This window comes from Solanum stenotomum, chromosome 12, assembly GCF_019186545.1.
Source record: "Solanum stenotomum isolate F172 chromosome 12, ASM1918654v1, whole genome shotgun sequence".
Classification (NCBI taxonomy): Eukaryota; Viridiplantae; Streptophyta; class Magnoliopsida; order Solanales; family Solanaceae; genus Solanum; species Solanum stenotomum.
The window spans coordinates 17,881,818-17,905,824 of record NC_064293.1 but is presented as its reverse complement, the minus strand read 5'-3'; the positions used below and the strand labels follow the sequence as shown (position 1 = coordinate 17,905,824).

At 34.8% G+C, this 24,007-nt stretch overlaps 1 protein-coding gene and 3 pseudogenes across 1 annotated transcript; 2 read left to right on the top strand and 2 right to left on the bottom strand.

Annotated features, from left to right (window-relative positions):
• Window positions 1-981: 981 nt before the first annotated feature.
• On the bottom strand, window positions 982-5,495 carry LOC125847179 (ubiquitin C-terminal hydrolase 22-like; annotated as a pseudogene).
• A 1,557-nt stretch (window positions 5,496-7,052) lies between these two features.
• On the top strand, window positions 7,053-12,428 carry LOC125847178 (probable monogalactosyldiacylglycerol synthase, chloroplastic; annotated as a pseudogene).
• Window positions 12,429-13,457: 1,029 nt separating this feature from the next.
• LOC125848402 (uncharacterized transporter C405.03c-like) lies at window positions 13,458-19,538 on the top strand. The gene is made up of 8 exons (XM_049528255.1): window positions 13,458-13,594; window positions 14,862-15,257; window positions 16,011-16,225; window positions 16,780-16,850; window positions 16,961-17,059; window positions 17,911-18,028; window positions 19,151-19,286; window positions 19,410-19,538. Exons 1-8 carry the CDS (start codon window positions 13,514-13,516, stop codon window positions 19,467-19,469), a joined length of 1,176 nt encoding a protein of 391 aa, XP_049384212.1. The 5' UTR covers window positions 13,458-13,513; the 3' UTR covers window positions 19,470-19,538.
• Window positions 19,539-22,073: 2,535 nt separating this feature from the next.
• On the bottom strand, window positions 22,074-23,558 carry LOC125847799 (tubulin alpha chain-like; annotated as a pseudogene).
• Window positions 23,559-24,007: the final 449 nt, after the last annotated feature.

Below are 24,007 nucleotides of genomic sequence, written 5' to 3'. Positions count from 1 at the left end.
TACCACCTCTTTTTTTTAAAAAAAAATAATTAAAAAGTTCAGTGATCATTGATGCGCAAAAAGTTACAATTTGTGCTCCCCCCACCGCCCCTTGAGGCACCACGCCCTCCCCAGCTTCGAAGGCCCCCTTTCCTAGCCTCGAGGCACCCCCCCCCCCCCCCCTGCCCGCCTTAAAAAAATCAAAGTTAGAAAAATGCACTTAAACAATTTGGTTCATATATTTAACAAAAAGAAGACACAACAAAAACTTTGTTGGGCAGAGTAATTATCAAATATTGTGTTTCGTACCTAATGAAGGTAGTTGTCTCTCCAACCTTTCACAATGAAAGGAATGAAAGGGAATGAACCATGGGTCTCGTTTTATCCCATCAATCTTTATCCTGAGGCATGTACATGGTTCTGAGTAAATAAATCACTATACTAAAATGACACAAGTTATGCTGAAGTTTCACAAATTAATCAAGAAAAAGTAGATGAGAAAAGGAACACCTATATTCAACAATAGCAAAGAACGAGCAAAAGAAAAGGCATTCACATTTAAAATGACCGATCCGGAAAATTTTGAACGATTTTAATCCATGTTGAGCAATCAAACTCAAAAAAATCATTTTTTCAGTTCTAATGATGGATGACTAATCAAAAGCCAACTGATCATGCTAGGTAAAAAGGATCAATGAATTAAAATAAAGACAGTCACCCCTCTGCTTAACTTCTTTCTCATTGAAGCTCATTGCTGATAAAACAGATGGTGCGGGAAAATAAATAAGAGGGCCTAAGTTTCTAATCAATTAACCTGAAAGTTGGAGATAGCACCTTTAGGAATTTCATTTTCATATAAGATGTTGGGAAATCATATAAACAGTTCAACAAGGCAAAACAGGTTCCAGAGCCAATCCTGGAATTTCTCAATGCCATATAAACCTTCTTTTTTTATTCCTTAAAAAGGGACCAAACAAAAGATGCCCCCTGACATTGTTAGTGTCAAGTTATTGTACATTCATAAGGCTCCTTCTAAAGGCCTTAAAAGGAAAACTAATGTTGGTTCCATCTTTATAAGAACTCTCACAAGTTAACAACTCTATATCTCGAAATCCAAATTTTGAGTCATATTATCATATAATTTCCAGTATCATCCCTCTAACAGGAATGCCTTGGCGGGTGGAGAGTCTCCAAGACTTACCATCATACTTCACGGCCCCCAATACTATTACCTGGCTGGACTGAATATGCAGAAGACATATACAAGTCCAGCGCACAAACATTGAAGTTCTAGCAGCAACCAGTTATCGGAACAAATGTGTCTGCTCGCAGTGACATTGGCTAGCAGCTAACATCTTCACAACTCTTGTGGTAGAGCATCTTCTGTACATAGTATATCAGATAGCACTGTGAGGCCCTAACAATTTCTTCGCCAACTTCAGTTATCCATGCATCGTCACATATGTACCATTGGTTTCTCAAATGCAAATACATCACATAGTGACCAGATTCTAACATTCCTGAATGTGTGACCACTGCAAAAATTTCAAATTCTGTAGAAATTCATCACCGTCAAACGAAAAGATTCTGTTCCCGTATTTTTTTCTTACAATTGAAGATGATAAATATATGGTTTCATGTCCAAAGACAAAGGAAATTGCACATGGCGATCAATCTTTCTGGACATTTTTCTGGTGGGAGAATGTTCAAATCGTTTTAAATGACAGCAGAGCACAAAAGGAAGCTTTTTGATGGACATTTGTTTCAAAGCGTCTTGCTTTTCATGACAATTTTCACAGTATAATTTCTGATCGGATCCCAATTTTTCTGGTGTTGTAAATAGGTCCAAGCAACCTACAAGATATTCATTTGGCTTACTGGACTTACTACCAAAATCCTTTCGGCTAGAGTTGCACGCACTCAAGTCAAGAGAATGTCCATACAAGGATCATGAGTAGTTGAAGTGAAACCGCATGATGCACAGGTGACATCAGATCTCAAGGGCCCATAAAAAGCCCTATGAGCAATACACTGGCAATCTCCATTATCTGTTTAAGAAATGTTTCTTATAAGAGACAATGTAGAAGAGGAAGTCATGAAACTCTCAAGTTCTCAAGGTCTTAATACATAAATCACCCATTTTCTCATCAATGAAATTGATGCCAAATAGAAGTACAGACGGAAATTTTGAAATCGAAAATCGGGCATGTACATGACAAGATTTGTACTATATCTACTCACTGTATTACATTTCAAACAGAAAGAGATGAACGATATGCGTTATCAAAGCAACAGACCCCAGACCATGTCCTACATGAGACAAAAAGTATAAGAACCATTCTCATCAAAATATACCTTTGATTGCCAAACTTGCTTTCCCCTCTTTGTCATGGATCCTGTCCAACATTTAAATGAAGAACTCATGAACATCTTGCTGCACATAGACATGGTTTTCCAAATGTTGCCACCAACTGCAAACATAAACAACAATTCAATCAGAAAGAATCATTACATAGGTCTGCAACATGTCAAGTCTCTAACCAACGTTAACAATTTCCACGTATAAGCATCTGATCTAAGCTGACAAATGATGATATCTTACTACAGCATAGAGATTTTTATTTTGCCATTATAAGAGAATTGTAAACTTGCATATAGCCCCATTATAGAAGAAATGCATCAAATATTGGTTTCACAATTACACTTATAATTGATAAGACAACTCTAATATTAACTAAAAGCAAGGTTGTGAATTTGTGGGGATTAAACGTCTTTTACATTTTTGCAGATCTTGTTATAACCAAGATCGATAGTCAATAATTTAAACAGAAAAGACAGATTAAAAAGCGATTCGAGTTCAATCATAGGAGATAAATCCAACTAACAGTCACAGACCTGTAAAGAAACTGAGATGGACTTAAGGCCCACCTCTCGCCTCGAGGCACCCTCCCCGAGGCATCGTCGTGACCCGAGGCACCCAGCCCCTGTGCCCCGAGACACAGACATTGAGTTCAATTGCCATAGGACATTGGACATACCTCAGAATCATCAATACCAGAAAGATTTCCTGCATCAGCTACACATTTTCTCTGATCCTACAAGCTAACTCACAAAGAAATAGTTTGAAATGGAAGTTAAGTCTTACAGATCAATGTGCAAATGATGTCAAATAGTAAACAATTCAACAAGGATAAGATATGAGACTACCATTTAAGTTCTTGACAAGCCGGACTCCTTCTGCAACCAAATTACTTTTGACTTCTGACACTTCTACCACCTAAAAAGGAAAAAAGACATTGTTCCAATAAAAGAGCTGTGGGAAGTGGGAACACATTCTAACTCAATTACAATTCACTATAACAGATCAGAAAGAAAAGATTTTTAATCAAGAACCTATTTCTAATAAACAGAACATACATTCCCTTTCTTTATTAGGACCTTATAACGCCATTCTAATCAGATATGCAAGTCTCAGCTCCCAACTAGCAACTAGCAATAACGACGAATCCCGAAATTTCACAAAACGTGTTCAAGATTCTAATAAATATGCATAAAAGTAATTTTTGACCTATATATACATAAATTTTTACAGACACGTATAATTCTCCGACAAAGGATGTTCAACAAACCACCGTCAATGTGGCTCTGTGATTGATTACCAAAGTACCAATCCAATGTATCAACCTTATTTCCTGGTTTCTGCTTATGAGATACCTGATAGAGTATGTTGTACAGACTATGGAGGACAGTTCATTCCAAGAGGCATATTCGAAACAAAATCAAATTGATAAAGCATATGGTACATCTCATCTCTTCAACATTCTGATAATCTTCATTATTGGCTTCTTAAAAGTGATCTCATTTCCTGTTGTTTGTTTGAGATTTGTGTTATAACCTATAACATGTAATTGGATTTTCGGTAAATGTCAAAGAGTTATTATGGTAGAGTCTGTTTTCCTATGCACCATAGTAGATGTCCTTATCCATAACTCGGTTACTGTTATAAAACCAATATGATTATTAAAATAGCAACCCCAAAGATCTGCGCAATTAATTGGATTAGAAGATTCCATGTATTTACGCCATCACTGTCTTAATCAGTGAGCTAGATTTGGTTTTTGAGTGAGCTCATAGGAATTTACAGAGGGATGTATGTTGTGTGTTTTGGCGGGAGGGAGAGGACGTTAAAAGACTTTGCTTAATTGATAAATAATTGTTACACTATTTATATCCACAGTGTCAGTGGCGAATTTAGGTGCAAAAAATAGGGAATCGGAACCGTGGTCTCTTTGTAAAATTAGATATTTTCTAACATTTGTATAACGGAAGGAAAAGGGTCAAAATTGCCCCTGAACTTTGCGAAATAGACCACTTATACCCTTCGTTACATTTTGGGATAAAAAATCCCACTGCCGTTATCCTAAGAGACAACAAATACCCTCAAGAGTTAACACCCCAAATTTTTAGTGACATAGCAAGCCACATGGGACTAATCCTTCCACCTAAGCGTTGCCAACTAGGAATCACTACAAAAGAACTAGACCTTTAGCGTCGACAACAGTCGCCACAAAATCCCAGAAAGTCGTAAGTAAAGGTTTTTTAACAATAAATTCTGATTTGTGTGTTTTTTCTTCATTGTTTTTAAAAAATAAAAAATGATATCGATTAAGGAGGAGTTTGAAGACAATATATGTTTTATTTTTATATCATATGTAAATGTATAAAATGTACGATGATGCATTATTTAGTAGGAGATTTGAATCAAGAAGTAATTTTGATGATTTTCGTAATAATATTGGATGTTTTTAATGTTAATAGTCCAAGTTATTTATTTTAGAATATTAGGTTGTAACCGAAAATTAATTATCACATTATTTTGTTGAAAAAATAGGTTTTACTAGCGAATGGTTGTTGCAACCTTAGTCGCCACTAAAAATCACTCATAATCTTTAGTGGCAATATTTCAGGATTTTGTGGCGACTATTGTTGCCGCTAAAGGTCTAGTTCTTTTGTAGTGAATCCTAGTTGGCAACACTTAGGTGGAAGGATTAGTCCCACGTGGCTTGCCATGCCACTAAAAATTTGAGATGTTAACTCTTGAGGGTATTTGTGGTCTCTTGGGATAACGGCATGGGCATTTTTTATCCCAAAATATAACGAAGGGTATAAGTGGTCTATTTCTCATAGTTCAGGGGTAGTTTTGACCATTTTCCGTTTGTATAATATTATATTCTGACACCCGTACTATAAAAAGTCTAGTTGGTCAACATAGTTAAATGTTGAGCTTTTGACCTTGAGGACTGAGGATCAATTCCCACTTAATACATTTTTCTTGGTGCACCCATATTCGAAAAATCCTAGATTCGCATAGTATAATATGGAACGTTAATCTCCATTTAAATCGATGGTTAAAAATTAATTTTGTCATCGCATTTGTTTTCAAAACGTGTGAACATGACTTTTTTCTTTCTTTTCCAAAGTGGAAGAATGTTCAATATAATATTTCCTACCTTCATTTTTGCTTGTTTACTACATCAAAAATATATGTATATTTCTACTTATTCACTTTGAAAAATATAATTTAATATTTTATATCTATTTTCACTCTTATTGTTAAACACTATTCATTTCCAATTTTTAGATTACTTATAATAATTAGGGATAAGGATCTGAAAAATATCTCAACTTTGGTCAGATTTGTTGTTGTGATACTAAACTTTCATGAGGACCTATTACCTCCCTAGACTATTTAATACCGTATTTTAAACATATATATTTGTCCACGTGGACATAAAAAATAATGCAAAATTATAAATAGTAATGTGTCCACGTGGGCACATATATACCTTTAAAATATACAATTAAATAGTTCAGGGGTAAAAAATAAGATATTAAATAGTCTAGGAAGGTATGAANGAATCCTAGTTGGCAACGCTTAGATGGAACGATTAGTCCCACGTGGCTTGCCATGTCACTAAAAAATTGAGGTGTTAACTCTTGAGGGTATTTATGGTCTCTTGGGATAACGGCAGGGGCATTTTTTATCCCAAAATGTAACGAAAGGTATAAGTGGTCTATTTCTCATAGTTCAGGGGTAATTTTGACCCTTTTCCGTTTGTAATATTATATTCTGACACCCATACTATAAAAGGTTTAGTTGGTCCACATGGTAAAATGTTAAGCTTTTAATCTTGAGGACTGAGGATCAATTCCCACTTAATACATTTTTCTTTGTGCATCCATATTCGAAAAATCCTAGATTCGTCTTTCCATAGTATAATATGGAACGTTAATCTCCATTTAAATTGACGGTTAAAAATTAATTTTGTCATCGCATTTGTTTTCAAAACGTGTGAACATGACTTTTTTCTTTCTTTTCCAAAGTGGAAGAATGTTCAATATAATATTTCCTACCTTCATTTTTGCTTGTTTACTACATCAAAAATATATGTATATTTCTACTTATTCACTTTGAAAAATATAATTTAATATTTTATATCTATTTTCACTCTTATTGTTAAACACTATTCATTTCCAATTTTTAGATTACTTATAATAATTAGGGATAAGGGTCTGAAAAATACTCCAACTTTGGTTAGATTTGTTATTGTGATACTAAACTTTCATGAGGACCTATTACCTCCCTAGACTATTTAATACCGTATTTTAAACATATATATTTGTCCACGTGGACATAAAAAATAATACAAAATTATAAATAGTAATGTGTCAACGTGAGCACATATATATCTTTAAAATACACTATTAGATAGTTCAGGGGTAAAAAATACGGTATTAAATAGTCTAGGAAGGTCCTTATGAAAGTTTAGTATCGCAACAGCAAATCCGACCAAAGTTAAGGTATTTTTCAAACCCTTATCCCTAAAAATTATGGGTGATATAGTAAAATAATTATTTTATTATTATTTGTTAAGAATATGCCAAGTCAAACATAGAGGAGTAAACATTCCTAGGAAAAAACCCAACAGAAGAGAGAAACAATTCCCGATTTGTGTCACATTTTCATATTGCGCATTGATTTTGATCATATTGTAATCTCCTAAATTTCAAGAATGATACAGCCTTCCTCTGTGACTCAATAACAGCATCTATACTTCAGATGTACACTCAAGTCGGGATGTTTTGTGTTTGAATCATAAGAATAAGCCATTAAACCCTTTATTTAGTTTGAATAGTGGTAGAAATGGTGGTATTTCAAGCATTAGAAGATTTATTCTTTAGTTTAATAGAGATATTCGGCTACATTGCGAGTGAATTCCACTTGCGTTTGCCTCTGTTGGTGTTGATTGTGAGGATAGCAATGGGTTGAGGGAAGATGGGGATGTTACCAAGGATGAAGGAGTAGTACCCATTAATGGTGTTGAATCCGAATGTCCAAAATGGTGCTAATTTTGATGAGTGATACTGGTGGGGGTCACAGGGTATCTGCTGAAGCCATTAAGGCAACATTCAACGAACAATTCGGAGATAAATATCAGGTCATTTCTATTGATTTTGTTAGATAGTGTACGATTTATATGTGTTAGTTATGATACAGAATGTGAGTGTATGTGTATGTTTGTGAATTATGTTTTATTAGTTTAAAGAGGGTGTGCATTGCAGGTATTTGTTACTGATTTATGGACTGATCATACGCTGCGGCCCTTCAACCAATTGCCAAGGAGTTACAACTTCTTGGTGAAATATGACCCTTTATGGAGAATGACATATTATGCATCTGCGCCTGGTGTAGTTCATCAATCCAATTTTGCTGCTACATCTGCTTTTATTGCTAGGTTAGACAACTTCATTAGTTGAATTTATAATGATGTCCTACTTTTGCCTGCCCTTCTGCTGACAGAAAATACAATACTCAACTTGTATTAAAAAAAAGAACTTTTAGTTACTGCTACAACGGGAGTATACAACAAGATTGTCAAGAGGGACACTTTCTGTTTTGCAAGCTAATATGTTCACAAATGGGAAGTTACTCCATTTTAATGTATCGAATGTTAATCTATATTTGATCATGGGAATGGATGTAGGATAAATGATAAAGGACAAGTGTCCCTAGCATGCTGTCGAGTGTAATAACTCACTGTTATCTATCTTCTTGAAAAACATGTTGAATGTCATTTTACTGAATTCACTATGAGGCTTCATGTGTATGTTGTTGACTGTTAGCTAACTTGTACATTTGCTAACTATAGTTGCTTCTGTCATATACCTTAGAGTTCTTCTCTCATACTGTGTGCAGGAAGGTTGCAAAAGGTTTAATGAAATACCAGCCGGATATCATTATTATTGTACATCCTCTAATGAAGCATGTGCCTCTATGTATCTTGAGGTCCAAGGGGATCTTAAAGAAGATTATATTTACTACTGTTGTAACGGATTTATGTACTTGTCATCCAACATGGTATATTTAACACACATATTAATTGATTTATATATGCCCTCGTCATCTGACATTGTACATTTTGCACGTATTCACCAAATGTGTAATTTGGACACTAGTATTGATCCCCCCCCCCCCCCCCACTTTCAGCTTTCATAAACTTATTACAATGTGCTACTGTCCATCGGAAGAGGTTGCAAGAAGAGCACTGAATGCTGGCTTCCAACCATCTCAAATAAAAGTTTTGGCCTTCCTGTGCGACCGTCATTTGTGAAGCTTGTTTGCCCAAAGGTAAGTGCAGTTCCCCCACCTTACCCTAGTTGGACTATAAATTGAAACATTGAGGCTGTTATAATTGTGCATTTATTTTAAATGGACAGTAGTTCCTTAAATTATAAATGGCTCGTAGCTTCATTGTATTTCAATTTTTATTTTATTCCGTCATTAGTTGATTTTTTGTGAGAATAAGAGGATTATATGGTTGTGTAGTATCTCATAGGCGAGAGTCAAGCATTTTGATAAGGAAAATGAAGGATTTATAGAATATATATATATATATATTTGTATGCTGGTTTCTGGATAATGTTGAGAGTTGAGAATAGAAGTGCAAACATTCTGCATAGATTCTGAACAGTTACGGCAGAAATGAATAGATTTCTTTCATTCGTCTCAATAGTTAATATGAGTACTTGTGGTTTTAACCATTTAAGACGGTGTCAAACTTATGTAGGTATTAAGATGCGGCATGACCACAATAGTTAAATCAAAAGTATTTAGTTTGATAAGAGAATCAATATGAATGCCTCTCGATTTAAGTACTCTGGTCGAGCCACATCTTAATATATTTATTTACATAATTTTGATACCATCTTGGTCAAGTACTGATGAAAGACTTCTTCTTTTTCAATCATCTAAAGAAAAAAAATCAATATTAATACTTAAAGATTGACATCTTATATGCCATCTTTCCTATTTATATAAAAATAGATGTTGTGGAAACACACCAGTTCCATAGTTTTCAGGTTCATCACCCTCCGCAGGAGACAACTTGAAAAGAAGAAAGCAAATAGGTGAAGAAAGAGAAAGAAATCAAGTTGAGGCCATATGCAACTATTATTGAAAAATGTTAGAGTGAGTTAAAGTCCCTCATCGTTTGGGGAATGGGCTGATGGTGTGTTTTGGGCTTGGGCAACCCTCCTCTCATGAGCTAGCTTTTGAGGTTGAGTTAGACCCAAGTGTCATATCTTTACATGGTAATAGCATCAGGTTAATCCCTGGTTGTTCCCGGTAACAGCGTCAAGCATATTACATTTCACTAGCATTTCTCACCAATCACTCTCTCAGTTACCAACTTTTCAAGTTATATAAAGATTCCTAGTAAAACTCCCACAGAAGAGAGAAACAATTCCCGATTTGTGTCACATTTTCATATTGCGCATTGATTTTGATTATATTGTAATCTCCCTTGTATTAAAAAAAGAACTTTTAGTTACTGCTGCAACAGGAATATACAACAAGATTGTCAAGAGGGACATTTTCTGTTTTCCAAGCTAATATGTTCACAAATGGGAAGTTACTCCGTTTTAATGTATTGAATGATAATCTATATTTGATCACGGGAATGGCTGTAGGATATATGATAAAGGACAAGTGTCCCTAGCATGCTGTCGAGTGTTATCAAGAAAAACATGTTGAATGTCATTTTACTGAATTCACTATGAGGCTTAATGGGTATGTTGTTGAGTGTCAGCATGAAATGAATAAATTTCTCTCATTCAGCTCAATAGTTAATATGAGTACTTCTGATTTAACTATTTAAGATGGTGTCATGCTTATATAGATATTAAGATGTGGCAAGACCACAATAGTTAAATCAGAAGTATTCAGTTTGATAAGAGAATTAAAATGAATGCTTCTAGATTTAAGTACTCTGGTTGAGCCACATCTTAATATATTTATCTACATAATTTCGATACCGTCTTGGTCAAGTACTGATGAAAGACTTCTTCTTTTTCAAACCTCTAAAGAATATTTTTTTAATATTAATACATAAAGATCGGCATCTTATATGATGTTTTTTCTATTACTATAAAATAGATGCTGTGGAAACACAAAAGTTTCATAGTTTTCAGGTCCTGCACTCTCCGTAGGAGTCAACATGAAAAGAAGAAAGTAAATAGGTGAAGAAAGAGAGAGAAAGTAAGCCTAGTCTCTCTGGAGCTATTATTGAAAAACGTTAGAGTGGGTTAGAGTCCCTCATCGGTAGGGGAATGGATTGGTGGCTTGTTTATTTGGACTTGGTCAATCCTCCCCTCATGAGTTAGCTAGCTTTTGAGGTTGAGTTAGACCCAAGTATCATATCTTTACAAAAATAAACTCTCAGCAATAAGAATATAAATTTGGTCCGTGCTGAACACAACATACCTTGGGAAGTAATAGTATTTCCTTACCATATGAACTGCGTTTCCAGCATATATAACTTTTATATTTAAATTATATAAATTGATTGCTTAAGGAAAACAACCAAAAAAGTACCTCATGATGGTCATTATCAATAACTGTGCAACAATGCTTATCAGCTAGTTCCAATTCCCCCATGTCCAGGATCATGTCAAACTCAAGATTAGGTATTACTCTTTGCTAATAAGAGTATAATACATGATTTTAATTCAATTTTACCCTCTTTCTTTTTTATGTCAAAGAACTAACGGGTATGCTATTCAGACCACAGATAACTCTCACCTCTATTTATTACTGCTTGTGATTGTGTCGAGATTATGAATTATCCTAGTCAGATAGGACAGGAGCAAGTGAAGTTTTGATGATAAAGGTGGAGAAACTGAAATCATTAGGACTCGTGATTTATTAATACATCTAGTCATGAGGTAGAAAAGAGATGCTATCTAATGCTCAGTAAATATGCTGCTATATCTTTTAATTTCTCCACCATTTATAGAGATTCTCTTCTTGCACGTCATTTATTCATATCGAGCATTTTGACTGAATCAGCTCCAGATTTGTAGAAACGGTTATTATTACTGGATGGTTGTCTGTGACAATATGATTAAAGTTTTCTAGATTGTTTTGTTATGAAATGCTAGGTTGAATTGAGGAAGGAACTTGAAATGGAGGGGCATCTACCTGCCGTACTGCTAATGGGTGGTGGGGAAGGAATGGGGCCAATAGAGGCTACAACTCGAGCACTTGCAGATAAAAGGCTTGGGGAGCCAATAGGCCAGGTCCTTGTAATATGTGAGAGGAACAAGAAGCTTGCCGATAGATTGAATTCAGTAGACTGGAAAATTCCTGTCCAGGTATGTCTCACTTGAACTTTACTTTCTAGCAGGTTCTCTACTAGACTTTTATCGTATTATCTAAAAGGTGCATGTATGAGGTTTGCTGCATATTCTTTATGAAGCTCTCCATTGACCAGTCAATCAACCCCTTTTGATCTATCATTCAAGTAGTTCACTATAAGCTGTCAAACTTATTAAATTCCACCTTCACCCCTAAACTTCATTTAAGTAGTTCACTATAAGCTTTTTATGTGGTAAATTATCTTCTTATATGCAACACTCATTTAGACTTCTTGCTGATACCATACTTATCGACGTTACATAATCCAAGTGATTAAGTTCTGCGAGAAGTATTAATCCTGGAAGTTGTGTCAATAATGTCAGTCAAATTACAAGTGGTTTATAAGTCAATTGAGTAGTAATTTCCAGTATGCTATGATCACTACATGACATCCAGTAGTAATTTTCCTATTATTCAAGACCTTGATCTGTCCCTGTGTCGTAGTCATAGCTATCTCCTTTTTTTTCTTTTGGTTATTGCAGGAATCTGGAAATGTGGCATATGTTGTCGAGAAGGGATGCGGGAAATTCTCAAAATCACCAAAAGAGTTGGTGAGTGGTTTGGTCCGAGACAAGATGAACTAAAAGTGATGTCTCAAAATGCTATAAGGCTAGCAAAGCCTGATGTTGTATTTAAGATTGTCCATGACATGCATCAACTGCTCAGACAGAGAAGCTTTGTACCACCTGCTTAAATTTAAATTTAATTACATCAATTCAATTTTTGCCCTGCAACTTTTTCATCATTCACTTCCTTTTTTGTATCTATTTCCTATATGTTCATTTGGTTAATAGTGCACTTCGAATCATCTGGATTCGTTTCAAACATTGTCGACCAACGAAAAAAACAGTCCTTCAGCTCAGTGAAGGTGAATTTTGAGATTCTATTACAGCTAAGTCGATCTCGAGTCTTCTAATTTAGGAATTCATAATCAATCTATCTAACCATCTCTCTCTATATATATAAACAATATATCCTGTAAATTTTCTTACGGAAAAAGGATAAAGAAAAATGTCTACAGCTAATAATCTGGTCCAAAAATGCTCATACTGCCAATGATTTGGCTCAAAAATGTCATTATTACTTAATAGGTCAAAATACCCTTTTCTTCGTAAAAATGCTCTATTCCTATTAAAGAATTTAGTTCTTGTTTTTTTTCTTTTAAAATCACTTTAATTAATAAATACATAAATAGGAAATTATCATTTTTTTCTTCTTAATATCATTTTAACAATTAAAATAGATAATTCAATGTAAATTTTTAACTGGAAATATATTTCATATATATAAAATTATAATAATCTTCATCAATTTTTATTTAGATAACGGTAAAAAGATTTCTAATAAAATATATAATATTTTTATTTCTTAATGTTTTCATGTCAAATGTAGCAAATCTTGTGGTCTTAAACCGAAAAAATGTGAATTAAAGAATAGGATCCCTATGTAACAACCTTTCAAACAGACAAAAAGTGTTAGTTACAATGTCACTCCCGTACGTCTCTGAAATATACTCTATGAATTTAGATGTCAAATAAAAAGGCACTATTCACGTTTAAGCTTTTCTTGGTAATGTCAGTCAACTTCAATATTAAATGCATTTCAACTCCAAACTCTTCATTACACATCTTCTCCCCTTTTTACAACCTAAGAAAACCACCAAAAGCCTGGAGTTTTTTCTTCACAAATTTTACTAGCTTTATCTAGCTCAGAGCACCAATTATATTTTTCTAAATTACAATTATTTTTCTGTAACTTTGTTTGTGAGTTTTTTAAGATATGGTTTGGAAATACAATGTTGGATTAGGGCTTATAGGAGTTTTTGTGTTTATATGGGTTGCTTCTGCCGAAGTTACTCAGGTAACGCTTAGTAATTTTCTTTTTGGCGTTTTTTCTCTGTTCTAATTTATGCTGCACCGTTGGAATTTCAAGAGTCAACAACGAATTTCTTTTTGATATTTTAAGTTGTGTAGTTATTATGATTTATACTAAAAATATAAAAGCTTTTGTGTCCGAATTCATGGTAAACTTTTAGAAGTTTGAATCACGATATTCCAACTGTGCCACATAAATTGTGGTGGGACAAAGGAAGTATATAGTTGGTTTATTTTGTGGAGTGCTTGTTTCTTTTCATAGCTGAATGCGAAATTTGCTTTCTTATACAACAATCAGATAGGGAAAGATTGATAAGAAGTACTATAACCTTAAAATTTCCTTTTATTCTTTCGTAATTTGGTTCTAACATGAAGAACATTATAGAATAATATGTAGTCAGGTTCATTAAGTCTCGCAGAAATGCGAAAGAGAAATGTAAGGGTTTGCAGTGAAATTTTACCCCCATATATTGGTAAGCAGTGGAAAAGGTTTGTTTCTATAGTCAAGCAACTGAAATCATTTGCATAGGGAAGTTCAGAAATCTAAACATTGTTGAAATGTACTTGGTAATAATCAGGCAAAGTCCTGTGAATAGTTGTCCAAATTTCAGGTAGTAGCATTATGTAGAATTATTTTTTGTCGTTGCGATCATCATCGTACAAGGTCTTATGCATTATACTCCCTGTAGAGTATCCATTGTATTTATACATTAAAAGAACATCATTTGATTAGTCATCGGCTTTGAGATGTTATGTACCTTATTCTGGTTTCTGTTGACGTAGTTATCTTATTATTATCTTTATCTACTATCAATTGTTGTGAAAGAAATGAGAGGCAACAAATTTATCATGCACTATTGCGATGTTTTATTGGACTGATATATATAAGAGTACATTGAGGCAAGTTAGTCTGAAACCAACATTTTGCTAAACGAATTATGTCTCCGTTACATCATGTCAGTTTTATAAATTTTCCATTAATGGTATCTTAACAACAATTACTTGGGGAGTATTGGTAAAGAAAGCTTTAGAGCTGCTGCAAAAGGGAAACTTAGAATGTTGTTTTATTATGTTGTAGTTCCTATGCTGAAGGTGCTGATCCTTTCTTTTAGTATGTATCTAAACAACTTTCCTTTTGTCGTTCACTGGTTTCTGTTTTTTTTATTTTAATCTCGATTTCGAAGATTTGCAATCATATGATGCAGTGGTTTTTGGACAGGAGATACTAAGATAACTCCGTTTATGTCCTGCAGAAGATTTTTGTAGAGTACAAACAACCTTTTGCGGTTACATATCTGGGGATCTCTCTTATGGCAATCTTCCTGCCTGTAGCAGTTTGTAAAGATCGGTTATGCAGTTTATTAGAGCAGAGTTTCTTGAAGAAACTGTACACTGATAATCTTCTCCTCGACGAGGACTCAGTTCTAGGTGTGCCACTTAAACTCAATGATATGCATGATCATCCTGAAGGAGCTTTGAAAGATTATTCTATAGCAGACATGGATTACAATGACCCGGAAGAAGGCTTTCCATTGGTTGATATTAACCATAAAGATGAGTTCCACTTTCTTAAAAAGGGCGATGAACATAACTCATGGGACCTTGTCAAATGTAGCTTGTATCTTGCTCCCATATGGTTTGCAACAGAGGTAACTGTTCTGTCTATAATAATCTAACACATTTATATTGAACAATATACTGCTGTCAGTACTTAAATCAAACATTTCTGTCTATATCTCCACCCTCTCCCCAAAAACAAAAACAAAACAAAATAGCGAGCAAAAAGGGGGAAAACTAAGCTGGCAGATGTGTTCTGGAAGGGATATGCTTCACTGCCCAATCCTTAATCGATTTTGCTTCAAGATTCATGGTCATACTCATTTGTTTAACCATGTACTAGATTTTATGGTGTCTTGGTTTTAGAAAACAAATGTTTGTTGCTTGATTAAAATATATACGAAGCATTGAGCATCTGTAAGATCTCCTGTTAGGAACTCTAAAAAATATTATATGATTATTTCAAAAATAGTTCCAAACAGAAGATTCACAAAGAGTTTTCTTTACTTGTAAAGTAAAAACCAGAAAGATCACAAAGATGGAGAACTTGTTTTGTCCATATTTAGAATTTCTCAATCGATATGTCCTTTCCTATTCTTGAAAATGTATGATGGATGAGAATGGGGAGACAGTGAATTCACACACTTGCTGAGCAGTCAAGTTATCATCATTTGAGTTGGTCTGATTATGGATCAAAATGACCATGTATCCAGATCACTGGCTGTTACATGCCATATTCTGTCTTGATCTAGGTGACTGGCTGTTATTTGTCCTATTCTATCTCTGCTAGATAGATTATGTAGTTAGTACTAGCATTCCCAACTTAATTGCTTTATGGTTTGCAGTATTTTTCCAACTCTGCACTGGCAAATACGAGTGTGGCTAGTACTACCATTTTGACCTCTACATCAGGCCTTTTTACGCTTCTTTTTGGGGCAGTCCTTGGCCAGGATTCAATAGATATTTCAAAGATGGTTGCTGTTATAGTTAGTATGAGTGGTGTAGCACTGACTACGGTTGGAAAAACATGGGCTCCAGATGAAATGCTGAGTGTATCTGTGTAAGTTTTAAATAAGCATCTGTTTATCTGTATTAAGGTCTTGTTACTATGTCTTGAGATTTTCCAAACCAACCATTTTTATTATGCAAACTTTCCAACATTCATTTAAGATATTCTATGCTGAAAAATGCTATCCATTCTAGTGTCAGATTTTTGTAGAGGATTTAATTGTTTCGCTAAGATGATATTTGAAGTACATGAGGAACAAACTACATGTGCAGCGGTAGAAGATGCTTTATTCAAGTTTACCATCTATAGCATCTTAAATTCTTCAGTACTGCAACATTTTGTTCTTCCATTATACGATGATATGTTATTACTGCAAAAGTTGTGCTTCTATATTACTTAAGACAAAATAACCTGCCCCTCTGAAATAAATTCCACAATATATTTACTTCATTCTTGGTCATAGCTAACCTGCCTGGTTCTTGACATAATTGGCTTTTCAATTTGTATGGATTACAAATATTAGGGAATTCTCAATTTACTTCCATCTGCTACTTTTTGTGGCTAAAACTAGTGCATCATTTTTGTGGGTTCATCGCTGCTGACAGGACAGCTAAACATTCCATTATCGGCGATGTTTTTGGTCTTCTTTCAGCAGTGTGTTATGGCCTATTCACAGGTAGGATATTTATCAGGTTTGGGATGATATTGTCGCTTCTATTTTACATTGATAATTCTAGTTTCATGGTTCTTATTTTGATCTGTGTACGGTTTTCTTGATGTACTCAGTGCTCCTCAAGAAATCTACTGGATCAGGAGAAAAGGCAGATATGGAGAGGTTCTTCGGATATCTAGGCTTGTTCACTTTGTTTGGCCTTTGGTGGCTTGGTAATGTACATTTTGGAAATCACTGACAGCATGAATTTCATAATTTTTCTTTCATAATTAGAGATGCTGCCCATTCTTCTCTCTGTTTGGTCTATTAAGAAGTATAGCATTCTTATGAGTTGGTATAAATTGAGAAGCACAAGAATTGAACAATGAGATCAGTTCTTGATCCTTTTAATTTGTTTGGGAACGGAGGTGGATGCAGAAAAAACCCCAATTATATATCGAAGGGAAAGAAAGAGGGAAAATATAGCTGACGATTAAATTCTTCGGGTATCTAATAAAAGGTAACACCATTGTTCTTGTAAGGAAGGCAATTTTCTTTAGGTAGTGCTCAAATTTTGGAACTGATTTCATTTAGTTCTTTTGGGACTTTTAGGTTTGGAGTTAATCTCTTTGTGCCTCATAATTGTCTTTGTGATGAAAATGTGTTCTTTTAGGACTTCTAGGTCTAAGTTGATGTAACAATGATATAGTGTTCCATTTAATAGCACCATTCTAGTTTAATCATCTTAGTTTTGACTTGGAATGGAGTTTAAGAGTAGGTGAAGAATTGAAGGCGTCATGTAGAAATTATAATATATTGGAAGCTGGCCCAATTAGAGTTTACTGCTTACAGAGTCTGATCTTTTATGAGGATAGAAATTTGATATTTTTGATGCATCTTGAAAGGGAAAGACAGACAATCTTTTCCGTAATACGTGGAATGCAAATATTTGGTAAACCAGTGGAAAGAACTTCCAGAATACAAGTGTGATGCAACCAGTCATATCATTTCCATCCTTAATTTGAATATTTACCTTAAAGAATTGGTTGTGTATTACTGATTCTTACCCTATTCTATTTCGCAGTGTGGCCATTAAATGTTGTTGGGTTGGAACCTAAGTTTGATTTCCCAAGCTCAGCTTCTATTGCCGAGATTGTGCTGCTGAATGGATTTATAGGGAGTTTTCTCTGTGACTACTTATGGTACGTACGAGCACTTATCCTTGTAAAAAATAAGAATAGATAACTTGTCTCGAATTGATTGTAAACTAGATACATGCTTGGGTCCAGAAATAAGTCAACTTCAACTATTTGAAATGAGAGAAACAATTAAATAAGGAAAATTTACCTGAATCTCGAGATTCTTTATTATGTCAGAATTAGGAAAACTTTCTATACTATTAATCTTGTTAAGAAAGCTCCATCAATGGATAACTCGAGTTGATGTAACTGAGTGACGAGTAAAGTAGAGGAAAGAAACTCGAGTAGTTGCAACTGAATGGGAAAAGATATAAAGATGGTCCATTCCATCATCTAGGTCTGGTTGCAATTAGAATATAGCAACTTCACTAACTAATCGACTAAACCAGCTTCTAGCCGACCAATTAACTTAACTAAGCTCAGAAACTGTCTTCTACATCACACCACAACTATGACTTATCACATTGCTCACCGCCCTTATTCCACTCCTGTTTCTTCCACACCATGCTTAGTAAGCCTAAAGTTAGATGACAGAAGATATTCTTCACACCCAGCTTGCACAGGAAGGATTCATGCCAACTCTTTTCTAGGCTCTTAATCAGGATATCTGTCAGTTGCCCTTTTTGTGAACATATCATCTACTAGTAACACAAACCTTGACCTTCTTCCTTATGAAATGAAAGGAAAAACCCATAGAAAACATCTAGAATATGAATAAAGTTGCATTAAATCTTGACTTCAAATGAACCCATTTGTATTTTTAATTTGTTAGATCCACCTTTGTCATTTGTTGCTAAGGTTAAGATAATTTTTATCATCTCGATTACTCGATACATATTAAATAACACTAGAGAAAACATTTCCTGGAGTTGAGCCTTCCTCTCTGCACATCAGCTAATCAGATAATAGTGGAGGCAAAATGAAATTAAACTGCAACGAGAGCAAACTAATTAGCTGGGATAGACTGTTCAGAGTCCTTATTTTTGCTATATTGAAGATCACTGTCTTAAATTTGTGTTGCTCAAACTCTTCCAGAATCTGCCCTTCTCTTTTCTCTACATTGATATCTCTTTTGCTCTATATGTTTTTAGATTAACACACGTAATTTCTGGAAATATGAAACAGGGCACTTTCAGTAGTATGGACAACGCCATTAGTTGCTACACTGGGCATGTCATTGACCATACCCCTTGCTATGATCGCTGACATGCTAGTTCATGGACGTCGTTACTCTGCAGTGTACATTCTTGGATGCATTCAGGTTTTTCTTCAATAAAGCTATTACTTTTCTACATGCTTGGAGTATGTTTTAGTAAATGAGAAAAATTAACATGTTACAAATTCAAGTTCATTAACACCATTCTCTTCTGCTTCTGTTTTCAAGGTTTTCGCTGGATTTGTTATAGCTAACCTATCTGACAAATGTTCATGCCGTAGAAGGTGAGCATTTTTTAGTCTGAAGTGTGTAAATATATATATATATATATACTACGGTAGAAAAACACAGTTTTCTTCCCTATGATAATATTATGGTTAAATTGTAATAACAACATTTCAATTTTCAAACTGTATATAGTTTGTTATTTTTTTTTGTAAATGTCTGGAACCCTTCTTACTTCTTTATTATATTGGGGAATTTTTTCTCTTGGTCGGCTAACTCCATAAAGGATTGGTGGGCGGGGGTAGAGCCTTTAGCGCCAATGTCGATGAAGCAAAGGTGTGTGTTTATGGTATGGAATAGGAAGAGCCGAAAATGGAAGAGATGTTTGTTAAGGTCGGCTTTGATGAAAGAAAAAAAGAAAGCAAGTTTAGCGAACATAGAGATGGATTTTGGTGCAAGTTAAACATCAACTCAAGAAAGCGATTGACGAATGGGGATAGGCCCGGAAAAGGCATTGCCCCTTAGACAAATAATATGACCACTAGCCTTCAAGCTCGTTCCCTAAGACAAGACTTCTACAGCTCTTAGTTCTTGGATCGATCAAGTTTTGAATAACTTTGTAGTCAGATCGTTCATGTGTTTCGGATGTGAAGTCTCCTTCGAACCTTTAGACAAAGGTGCTATTGAGATATTGGGCCCTTATAGTATCTCGTACACATTTCGACGACTGGACGAGTAAATAAGTCAACTTCAAAGTGGATTTATTGTGCGAAGAGTATGTTATGATTTGTGGTCGCCTGTTGATAAATCTAAAGCTTATGATGTTCAGGCTATTGACCTTTTATCTACATCTTCCCTCGTAGAGTGGTTCTTTAAAAAAAATAAAAAAAATTGAGTGACTTTTTAAAATAATTATTATTAATTGAAACATATATCTACTACTTAACAAATTACTACTAGCAATCTATTGGATCAACATTGTTTGAATCATTACTTTTTCAAAGTAGAGAGAATCTATGGATTTTCATTTTTTTTTATTGGCAAAACAATGTTCATAGCTTCTTTAGCATGTTAACAGTGTATAAATATTTGAATTATTACTTTTGGACTATCTAAAGAGCAATGACCAACAAAAATGACAAAACTTTGCTGACCATTCCTTGAAGTATCAATTCAAATCATATGACAAAATGTTGTACTATATATACAATATTATCTCGTCTCAATTTATGTGGTATCGTTTAATTTAACATATTTTTTATTTTTTAAAAAAAGAATAGTTTTAAAATTTATGGTCTAAATCAATGTTAGATATTTTTCTAATTATGAATCATTTCAGAGGTTAATAATTAAATTATTTTTAATCAGTATAAAATATGACATTAAAGTATATCATATATGTTGAGACTAAGGAGAATTACTTCTATTTGAGAAAATAAGTTTTATTTTTCAATTAAAGAGTTATTTATATGGATGCTCATTCTTATTTTAAGAATTGTCTATAAAAATTACTTGTGTTTCTTTTAGAATAAAAATATCATTCATCTACTTCTATTTTTCTCAAAAGAATATTAAACACGTCAAAAACTTTTCTTCTCTCTCAACTGGTATTTTATGAAATAAAAGTAATTTTAATATGCAATTGATGGAAAGTAACTCCAAAAATAAAAATACGGCTAATGGAGTAACATACAATTTCATTTTTGAAAATTACTCTAAGAGAAATAAAATCTCAAAAAGAATGTAAATCAACTATTTATAAAAAAATTGGTGAAGTGTAGATTTGAACATAGGACAAATTAACATAGTATTATATTATTCTTAAAATATTTGATTTGAAAGAAAAAAGTCTTGAAAAACGGCTTGTGAAATTCATTCACAAAATTTTGAACAGATGATTTTTAGTGGGCCCAAACATTGTCTGCTACTAACGTATATATTACTTCACATTTTTCATAATTACAGATAACGGCCTTCTTCATAAGGATTTAAATTTTTTATCGTTTCGAGTGCGGTGGCGAAGACGAGCAATGGCTGCGAATTCATCGGGGTTGGAGACTAATCAGGCCGGAAAATTGAATGCTGAAGACGACGGGCACTTTCTAATAACTCGAATCAGTCTCTGCTCATATACTCAATTTCTCATTCCTCCAAACTTGTGAGTGTTTCTCTGTTTTTGGTCTCTATTTATTATGTGTATTTTTTTTACTGTAGGAAAATAATTGGAGTACTGGATTTTATCTTCTTTTTTGTGTATTTTTTTTATTACTGGCTTGATGATTCACTTTTCTGTGTGTTGGTTATGGGGTTTCTTGTATAAATTTGTGTATGCAAGGAAAATGTAGGTGGATTTTGTGATTGAAGTTACTGGGTAAAAATAAAACTTGTGAAAATCAAGTGAAGTGATTTGAGAGTTTTTGATATGAGGGGATTTACAGGATTTCTTTTTTCTTTGGTCGAGAATGTGATATTTGGAAGTTGAATTCTTCACTGTTTTGTAGCAAGAAATGCTTTAGTTATCCAGGGATTTGTTTAATCTTTTTAAATATTATGTCTATTCTTTTAACGGTTAAAAGGTATTATTAATGGAAAATTTGAAACATCTTCCCCAATTCCTGGCATTTTTTTTAATCAAACAAGCAAGTTTAACTTTTCATAGCAGAAGAATTCATTTCAGCAAACACAACACCATTAAAATACAAAATAGCAGTGATGTATCTAGTGCAGCAATTGAAGAACACCCAAAGGAAAATACATCCAACAAACAAAGCCCCATCATGTGTTTAGTATTCCTCGTGATCATCATCCTCTCCTTCTTCCAATTCAGCACCAACCTCCTCGTAATCCTTTTCCAAAGCAGTTAGATCTTCACGTGCTTCACTGAACTCACTTTCCTCCATACCCTCACCAACTTACCAGTGCACAAAAGCACGCTTGGCATACATCAGATCGAACTTGTGGTCAATGCATGAGAAGACCTCAGCAACACTGGTTGAGTTGGAAATCATGCATACACAACCCTTTGCACCTTGGCAAGATCACCTCCAGGAACAACAGTTGTTGGCTGATAGTTGATACCACACTTGAATCCAGTAGGGCACCAGTCAACAAATTGGATGGTGTGCTTAGTCTTGATGGTAGCCACAGCAGCATTCACATCCTTTGGCACAACATCACCACGGAACATAAGGCAGCAAGCCATGTACTTGCCATGGCGAGGATCACACTTGACCATCATGGAAGATGGCTCAAAAGCACTGTCGATGATCTCTTCAACTGACAGCTGCTCATGGTTGGCTTTCTCGGTTGAAATGACAAGAGCATAGGATGAAAGCATAAAATGAATCCTGGGGTAGGGAACAAGGTTGGTCTGCAATTCATTGACATCAACATTCAGGGCTCCATCAAACCTCAAAAAAGCAGTAAGTGAAGAGATAACCTGTGAAATAAGACGGTTAAGATTGGTGTATGTGGGGCGCTCAATGTCCAATGAACGCCTGCAAATGTCATAGATAGCCTCATTGTCAAGAAGAATTGCGACATCAGTGTGCTCAAGAAGGGAGTGGGTTGACAGGACACTGTTGTAAGGTTCCACCACAGAGGTTGAGACCTGTGGTGATGGATAAATGGTGAAACCAAGTTTTGATTTCTTTCCATAGTCCACAGAGAGATGCTCCAGCAGAAGTGACCCAAGACCTGAACCAGTTCCACCACCAACAGCATTGAAAACCAGGAAAACTTGAAGACCAGTACAGCTATCGGCAAGCTTCCTGATACGATCCAAGCAGAGATAACTATCTCATTCTCAATTGTATAATGTCCACGGGCAAAGTTGTTGGCTGCATCTTCTTTGCCACTGATGAGCTGCTCAGGGTAAAAAAGCTGCATGTATGTTCCTGTCCTGACTTCGTCAATGACAGTAGGCTCAAGATCCACAAAGATAGCACGGGGAACATACTTTTCAGCTCCAGTTTCACTCAAGAAGGTGTTGAATGCATCATCACCTCCTCCAACTGTCTTGTCGCCTGGCATCAGGGAATTAGGTTGAATGTCATGCTCAAGGCAGTAAAGTTCCCAGCATGCATTTCCGACCTGAATACCGGCCTAACCAATGTGGATCGATATGCATTCTCTCATTTTCGCTGCTTTTTTTAGAAATCTTCAAATTTCAAATTCAAAACGAAAGGACGTTTATCAAGACGCCTCTTTCGACGATTTTCAGATCTGATAATTCTTGCCTTTTGTTTATCTGTCCACTTTGCATTTTGAACATTTGAAGAAAATTCTAATATTTATGTTATTAGGTTGAAGAAAAGTTTTCACAGTTGGGTACCTTTTATTTTATAAGTTGTTTTGCAATGTGAGTAAATTGAAAAAAAAGATTGTTTTTTGTATCTGAAGTTGTGACTAACTAACAAGGAAACATATTTGGCTTTGGAAGGTACCATGTACATCCAAAATTGTAAGTATTAAGAAGAACATTTCTATACATCCACGAAGGTGCCTCGAGGCTGGGGGAGGTCGGCTTCGGGGCACGACGGTGCCTCGAGACGGGAGTGGGGAGAGGGGCCTCGGGGAACAACGGTGCCTCGAGGCGGGGG

Excerpts from the sequence above, each read along its gene's own strand:
- LOC125848402 (XM_049528255.1), top strand. The coding sequence starts at position 13,514 with ATGGTTTGGAAATACAATGTTGGATTAGGGCTTATAGGAGTTTTTGTG. Across the intron at positions 15,258-16,010 it reads CCATATGGTTTGCAACAGAG|TATTTTTCCAACTCTGCACT; the intron begins GTAACTGTTCTG and ends TATGGTTTGCAG. Across the intron at positions 18,029-19,150 it reads TTTCTCTGTGACTACTTATG|GGCACTTTCAGTAGTATGGA; the intron begins GTACGTACGAGC and ends AATATGAAACAG.